This window comes from Medicago sativa, chromosome 5, assembly GCF_051527215.1.
Source record: "Medicago sativa cultivar Bolivia chromosome 5, Bolivia_mono, whole genome shotgun sequence".
In the NCBI taxonomy this organism is placed as follows: Eukaryota; Viridiplantae; Streptophyta; class Magnoliopsida; order Fabales; family Fabaceae; genus Medicago; species Medicago sativa.
Window position 1 is genome coordinate 78,655,239 of NC_140753.1, and position 13,226 is coordinate 78,668,464.

Sequence of the window (13,226 nt, forward strand, 5' to 3'; positions counted from 1 at the left end):
CCACTGCCAAGAAATTTTATAGTCACAATAAGTGTGTTTTCCATGTGACAAAACTTTTCAAGTCTTTTTTATTAGATCTAAAAATCTTTACATTCATGGTATGAAGTACCATTTTGTGTATGAGATTAGAACTTCCTTTGCTTCAAATTCCACCTTCAAACGTTAAAATTTATTTATATATTATTTTCTCCATTCACTATTTTAACTTTTTTCCTTAAAATTTATCGAGTCCATAGAAATCCTAAAAAAATTATGAACAATGTTTTTTTAATTAAATTTTAGTTTTTATTAAAATTATTGGTTAATTAATTGTGGACATAATTTAATTTTTGAAAAAAATTTAGGTGCAATTTCTTAGGTGATTTTCGTATGGTTCTAAACTAAATTCACCATGATTTTGTACCTAAGGGTAGTGATGTTTTTCTGTTTTTGTGAAAGGGTCCCCCCTGTTTTCTCAAACCCTTCCGTGCCTATAAATTTTATAGAAATGTTCTTGTATGGTTAGGGAGGTTATCGGGAGTTAGAGATGTTTTGGGAGGGTTGGAGCATAATGGGTGATTTAGCATGTAAGGGAGACCCATGTTAAATCAATTGAGGGGTCAATGTAATTTTCCTAGGGTTGTATCCCTGGTCGAATATTATTCTATTTCCAAATATAGGACACGAGCATAGAACTATATATCTTATGATGGTCCACAGTCCCCGAAACACGAAGCTAAAACTTAGACGAAGTGCTTTATAAGCATAACATTAAAATGTATAATAGATGATAATTTACATGTATGGTGCGGGTTAGAAAATGTTGTAGTGTTTTTGCGTGTGAGTTATATATGTGTCTTGGTGTGGGAATTAGAAAGGTGGAGGTTGAGGAGGGAGAGGGAGGGGGAGGGGGAGGGGAGGGAGGGAGGGAGGGAGAGAGGGAGAGAGAGAGAGAGAGAGAGAGAGAGGAGAAATAGTGTAAATAGGAGAATTTGAGTATAAACTGAGAGAAAAGGGGAAGGTAGAGGGAGGGAGGGAGAGAGAGAGAGAGAGAGAGAGAGAGAGAGAGAGAGAGAGAGAGAGAGAGAGAGAGAGAGAGAGAGAGAGAGAGAGAGAGAGAGAGAGAGAGAGAGAGAGAGAGTGTGTAAATAGGAGAATTTGAGTATAAATTGAGAGAAAAGGGGAAGGTAGTTTTATATATGTAGTCTAAGTAATGGTACACATATGACACTATGTATTATTTATGTACAATTATTTTTTGACAATTTTTGAAACAATTTTCTCTCTCATACTTACACATGTTTCTATTCTCTCTCTTCTTATTTTTCTCTCTATTGTTTTTGTTCAATAAAAAAGAGGAAAAATCGTTGTCATGAAAGTTGTCTAAAATTGATTGTATAAATATCATTCCTCTATTTTTAATCGGGCACCTAATTATTAGCAACCGCTTAGCTCATTCTTTTCAGTTTTTATCTTTTGTTGTTGGTACATATACATTCTACTGGGTCAAATTATCACCCACGTTCTAATGGGTCAAATATATTTGTAAGGCAGTATTACTTTCTAGAATTATGCATGTACATAGGTGTTTTGCATACCAAATAAATAAATAATGATATTACAAGCTGTTCAGGTCTCATTATTTTTAGTGATAGAATAAGAGGAAGTAAGATTAGGATTTATGGAAGAGAACGAATATGAATTAAAAAAGTAAACTTTTCATTGAATTGAAGAAACATAAAAATTACAATGTCGATTGTATCCAAAAAAAAAAAAAAAAAAAACAAATTACATTACATTGGCAAAATAATAGAAATATGCCATGAAATCAAATAAAATTTCCCTAAAAATTCTTCATCACCTATGCTTCCTCTCTCTAGTATCGACCGACTCATACCTCGACCGTCTCCTTTTGAAATGTCGATCATCATCGTCATCGCTGTCTTCGTTATTTCTCACTTCGTAATAACCGTTTGAAGTTGCGGAAGAAGAAGAAGAACCGTTCTTTCTCTTTTTAGTAATGGCAGCTTCCTCTTTGGATGGGAAGCTCATACGTGAGAAGATGCTGCTTTTCTGCTTCCGGTCTACTGCGTTGGATGCCGGTTCAGATGATTTTTTGAATGAGGAGGATTCTGATCGGTGGTGGTGGTGCTGCTCGTGCTCGTCGTAGTCACGATCGGATTTGAGTTTGCGTTGACGTGGTGGCTCTTCTTCTTGATGACGGTGGTGCTGATGGTACCCATTTGATGACGGTGGGTTTGACTTCTGCACACAAGAAGGAAAAACCCATTTCGGCCATTAGTTATTCTGACCCATCATGAAATTAAATTAAAAATAACAATAATATATACTATATGAAATTAAATTAAAAACAATAACAATATATATACTCTGGCAAAAAAAAGGAAAATTTAATATATTCTAAAAGCAACTTTACAATCACCAAGTGGACAATTTAGATAATTTATTCTACATGACTACTTTTTACAATTTCTGTCATGTGTTTTTATTTTATTTTTCAGCACAATATTTAAAATATTAGTATCATTTTGACTTTAAAAAATATTATTACAATATTTAAAATAACTCATTTAGAAATCATAGTAGACCAAATCATTAATTAATCACATTATTGTCACACACAAAAAAGAAACTCATAGATTGCTACATTTGGTTGACTTAGTTTAACCGTTAAAAAAAAAAAACAGCGTGTTTTAGTATTGGGAAAACGATGGAAATTAGTTTTTTTTTTTTTTTAGAAGATGGAAATTAGTTATGTTGAGTGTTAGAAAGCAAAAAGCTCGTAATTAGATGATATATAGAAGAACACTTAGATCAAAGGGGGAATCAATTATGGTACAAAATGAAGGTGGAATGAGGAAATGTAATATCGCATTGGGACTTTGGTCCCATTTGGATTAGACTAATTTTAGCTTATGTATAACAACTTATGTGAATAAATAAATTTTTATTCATGTATTATTCATAAATTTGTAAATGTAGTTTATGCAAAAAGTTTATGAAGATGCAATTTTTGTTAGTGGGGACTGAAGAATAATACATAAAAGCTTATTTATTTGCATAAGTTAGTTTTCCATAAACTCAAAATAAGCCTAATCCAAAAGGGAAATGTTAACATGTGCCTTTAAGGCACAAGTTTAGAAGACAAATGTAGAAATAATGTATTAGAATGTGTGTATTAAATTTAATTTTTAATGTTTTAATGAGTTTGATGCACAAAGTTTAAGGAAATATTTATTTTTTGAGATTTCTTAACATGTGCCCTAAGGGCACAAGTTAACACTACCCAATCCAAAAAGGCACTTTGTAGTTTTGTGGGTGCAAAAAAGAGGTTGGGCACAAACACCATGGAATGAATGAATGTAAGACGACGTAGGGAGCCTGAATGTAAGACGACTCAGGCTATGAGAAAACTCGGGCAAGGAATTCTGAATGGAGAACAAAGAGAAGTTTTTACAATTTGAAAAAAGATGAAAGACTTTAGATTTAAAAAAATTACATAAATATATAGTTTAAAAAAGCTAAGGTGGTCTACCTTTAGACAAAGCCCTTTGGATTTTTTAAAAATCACCAGTTTAATACCCCTTTTCTCCAATCAATGGTAATCATGATTAACTTCTGAAAAAACTTCTCTTTTAAAAATAAAAAAGACATTCTATACTAACATTAATAGACATATCTATCGAAAGCATAGTACCCAGCCATGACAACCCCAGATTTGCAGCATAAAAAGATTTAAACCTAGGAAACCCACTTGCCAGACAAGTAGAATCAAGTTATCCAAAATTTAGGAATTTAAAATTTTAACCAATTGTTCACCAAAAAAAAAAAAAAAAAAAAAAATTTTAACCAATTTATTCCCCCCACCCACATCAGTGAAAATTGATTACCATCCAGACCATGTACATAAAGACAAACCATGATCTTCGATGAATCAATTAAAACTTTAACGGTTAACCCAATTACAATACAAAGACAAAATGCTTCAAATCATGCCCATAAACCATGGTTTGAATAAATGGTCACGAGAGATATTTTGAAACGGCGAATCAAGATTTTATAACAGCACTGCACCATTAGCATATGCAGCAATGCAGTTATCCAATATTTCATCATCAACGTTTTCTTTTACCCACTTTTAACCATTAGTTGCTGTTGACCATAAAATAGGTGAGACACGCCGGAATAGCTCCCTCAACCATTTCGTAAACAACCACACAATATAAATTGATAGATAAATACTATTATCAATAAATGAAGCCAAGAGAAATAACTTCCAAAGACTACAATAATTAAATCTAAAAAAATAACAAATGGGATTATCTACTATAATGATGTTCTTTTGCATGCTTGAGTTTTCTGGACAAACGTTTGGTAGAAAACACACAGAAATTAATAAGCGCATAAGCTGAAAATTAAAACAATAGAAAGTACATACTGTTTTTGGTTTCGACGAAGAAACATCTCCAACACTACTCACATCTCTACCAAATTCTCGATCTTTGGATAAGTCCCTGTTCCATGAAAGAATTAAACTCATTAAGCAATAAGACAAACTTCAATGAGTCTCAAGCACTCCATATTTCACATGCAAAAAGAATAATGATAACATCTATCATCCTTTTACAATATGTTACTCTGTCAAATCAAAAAAGTTGGAAACTAAATTCACTATGTAAGTAGTTAATGAAATGGAAAAATGTCTTGTGTAAAGCAGTGCTTTGCAATTATTTTATGAAAATCCACAACATATTCTGCTTTATCAAGAGAGTAAAATGGAATAAACAAGATTTTTGTAGAATAATTTCCACACGAAATCCCAATACACTACTGCCGGGAAAAAAAAGTAGGAGAATCATACAAAAAGAAAAGGATGCAAAAGGCAGATGATAATGTCTTAAATGTTCCTATTTTACAATGGTGCAGATATTTGACTTGCAAGTTAAAACTCTATCAAACTTCTTAAACATGCATATAAGAACAAAACAAAGCCACCCAAGAAAAGTTCCATTAGTACCTTTCAACCCGTCTCTCATTTTCCTGCTTCCTCTTCAGAATAGCATTTCGAGCTTCAAACTCCCATCTATTCTTATTCGTAACAGGCTCTCTATTCATATTCGTAACAGGAGGTGGGACATTCATTCCTATATTGAACTCAGCAAAATCCCTGAACACAGTCATATTTATTATATTAGAAAATAGCATCGTAGAGAATATCAATTCTATAGAGCCACACAAACATGTAACCACATTCACTATCGGTGTACACTTTACAATCCCTTCCTCAGCATTCAACAAGGCATACCCCGAACATTTTGTGTGCGTGCGTGTGTGTGTGTGTGTGTGTGTGTGTGAGTGTCAGAGAGAGGGAGAGAGCAGGGAGAAGGGGATGCAATAGCAGGGGAAAGGCTGACGTCATACCTATGAGAAGGATGAACAGGCATCACGTAACCATGCATGCCAAATGGGTCTTGAGGCAGACCACCTGCAAATGGCATGTCAAAGGGGCCTAGACCATAACCTATCATTGGCAATGGAGCAGCATATGGTCCCATAAATCCATCCATACAAGGTTGCATGCCATTCCAGTATGAATTATAGCCAAGCGGAGGTAGGCCTATCGGAATCGGTGGCATCATATAGTTCTCACATTGTAAATCTACATGATAAATAAAGACTGTTCAATGTTATTACTTGACTAAAAACCAATGTATTGCCTGGTTCACTAAATGTTCCAGTACTATGTAAAGCAGAACTAGAAAAAACAGCAGATTTACCATTTGCAGGCATACGGACTTTCTTCTTTTTCTTCTTCTTCCCTGCAAAGTTAATAAATAAAATGACAATGCCCTCAACAGAAAATCCACAAAGAACGCATAGTTATATACACATTTTACATTACCTCCGTCGGTGGGGACCAACTTTTGCTGCACTTCTTCCTCAACCAGTTTAGCACTCCCTTGGGAGGCTGGTTCCTTCACACTCACAGACTCATGAGTAGCTTCAGATACAACTGCAGCTCTAGGGATCTTTACTTGCTCTGATACCTGCTGTGTAGCAGAGACCACCCTTTTCTCAGCAGCTATTTCCTGTATATTTGTCATTCCTTCATCAACTTGTGAAACCTTTGGTTCTCCCTTGGAGGTAGCAGATGAAGTTGGAGATGGTTTCTTGGGCTGTGGGCAACGAGAAGACTGCATATCTGGAAAATAAAATCAAACCAAAAAAATTTATCTTGACAAACCGATAGCCAATAATAGTGCAAGTAAGATCCAAATCATGATTGTTTCAATCACCTTGAACTTGATAAGTGCTCCCTGCATTTTCAGTACTGCTATTGCCGGACTCCAATATGCGATTGATGGCATCTCTAAGCGTCTTATTTGGTAAAAGATCATCTGCAAGAATATTTGTTGCAAGACATACGCATGCAGACTTGGACATAATATACTCCCTAATACCTGAAAAGAGTTTTAAGAATGATTCAGTATAAAATAAAAATTATGAACAGTATATAGTTTGGGAAAAAGTTGCCGAGAAGCAAAACATCTAAAATGTTCAATACTTGCATAATGAAAAAGACGAACTTTAAAGACACGCAACTTAGATTCTAAAATATTTATTACAGAAGCATAAAAACTTACATTTGTCACAGAAGCTTTTAAAACAACACTTGCTTGTCAATACAGCATCTTTCATGACATTATTGCACAAGGGGCAGTGGAGCTCAGGTGGTAGATCACCAACTGATCGCGTAGATGACAATCCTTCCATTTCTTTATCGAATGCAGCCCTGTTTGCAAGGAAAACATGAAACTCAATTTCATGTCATCATATAACAGAACAAACAAGAATCAAGATGTACTCACTCATTTGGCTTCAAAACAGCTACTGAACCATTTTGTAGAGCATAGGAACCTTGTGGATTTACCATCAGCATAGATCTAGGAATACCAGTAGGTTGCCTGACTTTTTTGATGTCAAAAGTGGGATCACCATTTGTAGGGCAATGCTGAATGAAATGTCCTTAACAAATGTAACAAGAGACAAGTTAGCCAATTTAACTGACACAGGTAACCAGCATTTTGTAAACAGAATGGGTAATAAAGTTGAGAAATATGAACATACCAGACAGCTTGCATCTGTGACATACATAGCCTTCTGGAGGTGTTTTCCGCTCCAACCCTGCCAGATCCCAGCAAGTATATAGGCATCAGTTTATTAACTGTTAATATTTGTATTCAAAAAAGAAAATCACCCATAGATGTATAAGATATATATATATAGAGAGAGAGAGAGAGATAGAGAGAAAAAATCACCAAAACCACGTCCACCCCCAATCCTTCCACCACCCGCACCCCTTCGAAAACCTCTACCAGCGCCAAAGTCTGAACCTTGTCTGCATACAGGAAAAAGAAGGTGTCAACATAAAACATCAAAAAGCCCAGAACTCAGAGGCTTTAATGGAAAGAAAATCATATTTGACGCGTGGAATTCAATCTTTGTTGGGAATGAGGTTTTCTTAGACAACTACATTTGGATTTGATAAAATAAACGAAATCAGAGTAGAATGTTATTAGTTACCATTGTTTGGATAAAACTCATTTTGTTGCATCAAATGCCTCTTATACCCACCCCCGCAGGAAAAAAATAAGTATATTCATAAAATAAATATGGTTTGTAACTCCAGTTAATGGGCGAAATGGAATGAGTCAAGAATGAATTTATAATGATTTCATTTAGTTAACATCTCAAAACAATGCAAAGAATATTTTTCTCCATTGCATTAACATCCAACCATATTTTATAGTAGTTTTATCCCATCCCATCGTTTTGACTTCATCAATTTCACCCATATTAGATATCCACACATAGCATTAGTTTGGTAAGAAGACAATAATTTGAATTTGAATTCTTTTCTTTATGCATCTATTGATTATACTTGTAATTCATTCTATGCACCAAACAAAACACCAGGAAAAGGAGGATAATCTACTCACTGTTGCCAATCCAGTGCAGGAGTATCAATCAAGGCCTTAATCTTACTGTCTTCGTCAGCTTTGCTAGTTAGAGGAGCATCTGGAATCATGGTGCTTGATTGAACAGGCAGTTGATCAGGTATTGAATATAAATCATTGCCAAATTCATCCCAATCCAAATTTTCAGGCTGTTCAATGGTCCAAAGTTATCAATTTATTAGGAAATGAATATGAATTGTTTATAAAAAAAAAAAATGAAACGAAAAAAGAGACTTACATATTGCATGGAAGATGTATAATCTGCCAGTAAGGTACTGTTCTCAGGTTCAGTTTCCACAACCTTATTTTCAACCTCTTGTCTGCAAATAGCAAAATACAGTTACAACTCAAGAACACACAACATACTTTATTTCACAAATGAACAATACAATATGACAAATTGATGACTGCCTATTTAGACAGTTACATACACAATGCATGATCATTGGTAAAAAAATCAAACAAGAGTAATGAGATTAAAGGTTTGAGAAAGTACTTTTTTTCAGTAACAATTGGTAAACATGGCCTTCCTGGAACCCGTCGAATTAACACTGACGTATTTTTAGGAATCAACATTTCTTCATCATGATATTCTGAAATTCCAAAAGACAATAAAACACTGTAAATGTGCTATTTCATGAAGCCTAATATAACCACTATGATACTACAAATTTCACAGCAAAGTTAGGTGCTTCTAATACACAACTACATTGCAGCCTAACTACATCTTCCCATGTCAATTTTCATGCCTTAATTGTAATTGTTTTCTTTTTATTTCTATTATAAGTGAACTCAAATTAAACCTGTTGCAGTTAATGACAGATAGGGCTAGTAAAAACTTGTACTTGCTGTAAGAAAAGACTGCAACTTGTGTAGTTATTGAAAAAGGGAATACTGATGAACTCCCTTCCATCACCGTATGATTTGTAAATTTTAATTATGTTGAAATACATATGCATGAATACGATATTGCAAAGACGAACACTAGTGCACCGCTTCAACAAAAGAACACTCAGAACTTCTATATCACAGAGACCTCTGATCAAAGGTGAGAGTGTCCACTACACTATCTGACACCGATTACATTCGATTAATTCATTTTCTCAAAAAATATTGATCTGTGTGTCCAGTGTCCGTGCTTCTCAACTTAAAACTCAATTTACAATCAAGCATCAATCAAGCATCAGATATAAACCCTAATCAACATTATTAACCTTTCAAACAACTAATGCTGTCGAGGTGTGACTGTCGTGTTCGTGTGCCCATGTCAGTGCTTCATAAATTGAAACTCAGTTTACAAATTAACCTAACTATCAGTGACGCCGTGTGCCCATGTTGGTGATTCATAACTATTAAAACTCAGTTTACAAATTAAGCATCAAATATAAACCCTAATCAAGATTATTAACCCTAGTGAAGAAAATCAATAAATCATAAAACACTAATAATCAAAATTATTATTAACCCCTAACGATGAAAAAAGTTAAATTGAGATCGAATAAGAACCGACCTTCATTGGTCTGAGCGTTGGTGACCAGAAGGTCAAAATCAGTACCCCTTCCTAAATGCTTAGATACAAATATACTTTGTTTCAATGTAGCAACAGATATGAAAGCACCATCCATAGGAATTGAATTATAATCTTTTGCACTCTTAAATTTATAATACACCGCCATGGTAGAATACTCTATTGAATTAACACAAAAACAATAATCAATAAATCTCTTCAAAATTGGAAAAAATGACAAAAATATTAATTAATAATTGTGAAACTCAAAACAAATCACTGAGTCTTGAGTACAATATATCAAATCTCTTTCTTTCTAATTTTTGTTTTTCTATCTAGGTTACGATCGAATAAATCGAACCACCAAAACAATGAAAATAAATCTAAAATTCTACAAGAACGATAAGAAACGGAGTCTTGAATAATCTTGAGAGCATCAACAACAATTGAATCCGAATCCAGCAAAGCGAAACCCTACCGAATCAGAATCCGAAGCAACAGCAACGATTAGGGTTTGGTGATGAAATCGAATCTTGGTGCCTTCGATGACGGAATCGGAGAAAACCCCTCTGATCGACAACGGAAGCTTGAAACACGAATCGCGAATAATCACTTTTTCTTCTTTCTTGTAGCGGTAGCTTTATAATCAGAAGCGATTTTTCGAAGAATAATCGTTTCGAATAACCGCAAAGATGTGTGGGTAGGATTGGATATATATACGAATTTACGGGTGGACAATTGACCGGGTTGGCCGGGTTCGGGCCCAAACCGCGGTTGCTTTTCAGCCCAATTTCAAGGTGAGATATATATGTGTGTTGGGGTGGGAATTAAAAAGGTGGAGGGTGTGGGAATTAACTACTACATTTCTAAAAATTTGAAATACCTAAATCATACAACATATTGTAAATCAATGCTACTTAAGTAAATAACATTAAGTAAGGATTTTTATTTTTCGAAAAATACAACTTGGGTTACTTACTCTAAGTGGGGTTCTTTTTTTGCTAGTGAACTTGTTGTTACCTTTACCAACATATAACAATACATAAGAACCACAATACGTAAAAAGGATTGCAATTTTGTTTCGAGTAAAGGTATACCGATAGGTCAAATTTCATTCCTTAATTTTGTAGGCATGGTTATCACATCATAAGAACCGTCACCATAAAATTTTGAAGATTTTAAATGATAGAAGAATTAATTATGAATTGGTTAAGAAATCCATAATTATGGGGAATTCACATGAAAATCTACCGCTTAAAAATGATTTTTTTTATAAAAGAAATAAGTTGTGATCAATTGTATGTTTTTTGTGGGCAACATAATGAAATAATTTCACATCTCTTTATGAATTATAATTGATCAAAACATATATGGTTTGCTTCCTCTTTAGGTGTAGTATTCAATTCGCATGCTTCTAGGTATGTACCATGTCATGAGTGGTTGAAAAGAATATTATTGATGCAAACGAGGATAATATAGTTAATGAGCTGGCCTTGTTATGAGATATGGTGCACTAAAAATAAATAATGCTTTTAGGGGACTAAAATTGACGTGGCTACCACCGTACAAAATACACAAAGATCTATTGCTAATTTTAATAGTGTTAGTATGATGTTGTTGGAGGTCCAAACTTACCCATATTTGATGTTCATTGGGCACCTCGTGGTAGTGGTTGCTATAAGCTAAATGTTGATGCAGCAGGTCCATTAGAGGGTAGATTATGAAGGCGTTGTTGTAAGATATTATGAAGGTGATGTCGTTGCTGCCAAGTCTTTTCATTACTAGATTCAGAGGTAGCAGAAGTTTTAATTATGCGGAATGGTTGAAATTTGCAAAAAAGCAAATTTTTTCTAAATCTTATAACAGAAGCATGCTTCTAATGTGGTTTGAGCGTTGAACACTCATCAACAATATCTCAACTATGTTTGATCTATTATTGGAGATTTTTTTTAGTTTTAATGTCTTTTTTTAGTAGTTTAAGTTTCTTGCATGTTAGGAGTGAGGTTAACCAAACTACCGATTATTTAGCTCAATACTCTCTTCATAATTCGAATTGTATATGGATTGAAGAGACTCTACCTTACATTTCTGTAACATTGACTTTTTATTTATTGCCACATTTTTGTTGATGAAATTTTCTATAACCGTAAAAAAAAAAAAAAAAACGTGGTCAAATATGTAACAGAACACTTGAGTAAAAGTAGACATATATTAATTGAAACAAGAGAAATGATATTTGTACATCCACTTTGTGACAACTTTTTGACAACTTATGGGACCAAAAATGAAGGGACAACTTTTTCGATTTGTACAACCACTTTGTGACAACTTTTTGACGGAGCAAAACCAAGGGGACTAAAATGCGAGTTATACAATTTATGGGACGAAAATATAAACTCATAATTATTTAAAGGATCATTTATGCAATTAAGTCGAAAAGTTAAATATTTGCTCCTTCCAATGGATGAATGCTTTCTTTGTGTATTACTATCTTATAAGAAAATCCATTTGTTGTAACGCCAAGATCCTCAATCATCTGGTTCTGGGTATTTAAATCAAACCAAACCAGTCCACCGTCTTTTTTTCTGAACAACATATTACCCTTCTTTCCGGCTCCAATAGGTAACGCAAGGCAAGGTAAGGGCCCTAAAATGAAGATCTTGGTCCATGATTTCTTCACACCAAGTTCTCCTAAAATTGAAATGTGAAATGTACCCGTCTCTTTGTAATTTAAGATGAAAGCAATAGACCCGTTTAATAGAACCAAGTGTCTCCACACCGAATAACAATCAAATCTATCATCCATGTCTGAAGGTATGGGTGTGGTAAGGAAAACCTCATTGCTCCAATCAAATGACAACAAATGTGTTTCATTATTTGTTTCACCTTTACACATCCAGTGTGAGAGTCCATCTATGTATAATTGGTCTTCACTCGTACGATTATTTTGCATATCGACATCTAGTTTTCTCCATGAGTTGTTTCTTAGACTATATATCTCCCATATACAGGGGCCAGCTTCGTAATTTATGTCAACAACTATTCCATGGCGCATCACTCTATAGTCGTTGTTGACAAAATCATAACCAAATGCACGATGAAGTACCCAAACACAGAAATTAGGTTCAGAATCAAAAGGGCTGGGAGGAATGTGCTTAAATTCCTTAGTAGATGGATTCCACAATAAAATATTCCTCTGGGATGCACAAAACAGACATAGAGTTCCATGAACGCTACCAGAACCTAAAATATTAAAACCAGAATCATACTCTATTTTACTTGGATATATAGGATCTAAGTTAACGCTTGGCCAATCTAATTTGATCCTATTCTGAAACCTCTCACCAGCAACAACAGAATACAAATCAAATGTATCCTCGTGATAAGAATAAGCCTCCCAAGGAGAAAATGTTTGATGTAGTAACACAGACGCATCATGATAATAAGGATGGTCCTTATTTAAGAGATTATTGCGATACATAGTCATGAAATGTGGGTTATCAAATAAAAGCGACCATGATTTGTGTACACATCCAAACCTCTTCAAAGATTTGATAGGTAGTTTTGAGAGAAGAGAGAAGAAAAGATCATTAGGTATATGTGGCTGGCTTCTCTTCATTTGCAAATTGGAATATGAAAGCGGATGCAAATGAGATTAAGCGATTTCAAACGCAAATGTATTGTAAATTGGGATTTTTTTT

General features: G+C 34.3%; 2 protein-coding genes across 3 annotated transcripts; both read right to left on the bottom strand.

The window, feature by feature from the left end:
* Nucleotides 1–1,681: 1,681 nt before the first annotated feature.
* Nucleotides 1,682–10,207, bottom strand: LOC146925395 (E3 ubiquitin ligase PQT3-like). 2 transcript variants are annotated; one of them, XM_085710322.1, is made up of 16 exons: nucleotides 10,004–10,207; nucleotides 9,529–9,705; nucleotides 8,515–8,611; nucleotides 8,257–8,338; nucleotides 8,001–8,167; nucleotides 7,320–7,399; nucleotides 7,129–7,185; nucleotides 6,870–7,026; nucleotides 6,645–6,793; nucleotides 6,297–6,461; nucleotides 5,903–6,202; nucleotides 5,778–5,819; nucleotides 5,422–5,659; nucleotides 5,018–5,167; nucleotides 4,439–4,514; nucleotides 1,682–2,244 (listed from the first exon to the last, which is right to left on the bottom strand). In XM_085710322.1, exons 2-16 carry the CDS (start codon nucleotides 9,692–9,694, stop codon nucleotides 1,837–1,839), a joined length of 2,334 nt encoding a protein of 777 aa, XP_085566448.1. In that variant the 5' UTR covers nucleotides 9,695–9,705; nucleotides 10,004–10,207; the 3' UTR covers nucleotides 1,682–1,836. The 2 variants fall into 2 exon arrangements, with proteins under 2 accessions (XP_085566448.1, XP_085566449.1); XM_085710323.1 differs by lacking the exon at nucleotides 9,529–9,705.
* A 1,584-nt stretch (nucleotides 10,208–11,791) lies between these two features.
* Nucleotides 11,792–13,226, bottom strand: LOC146925396 (F-box/kelch-repeat protein At3g23880-like). Its single transcript, XM_085711008.1, has one exon. It carries the CDS (start codon nucleotides 13,142–13,144, stop codon nucleotides 11,966–11,968), a length of 1,179 nt encoding a protein of 392 aa, XP_085567134.1. The 5' UTR covers nucleotides 13,145–13,226; the 3' UTR covers nucleotides 11,792–11,965.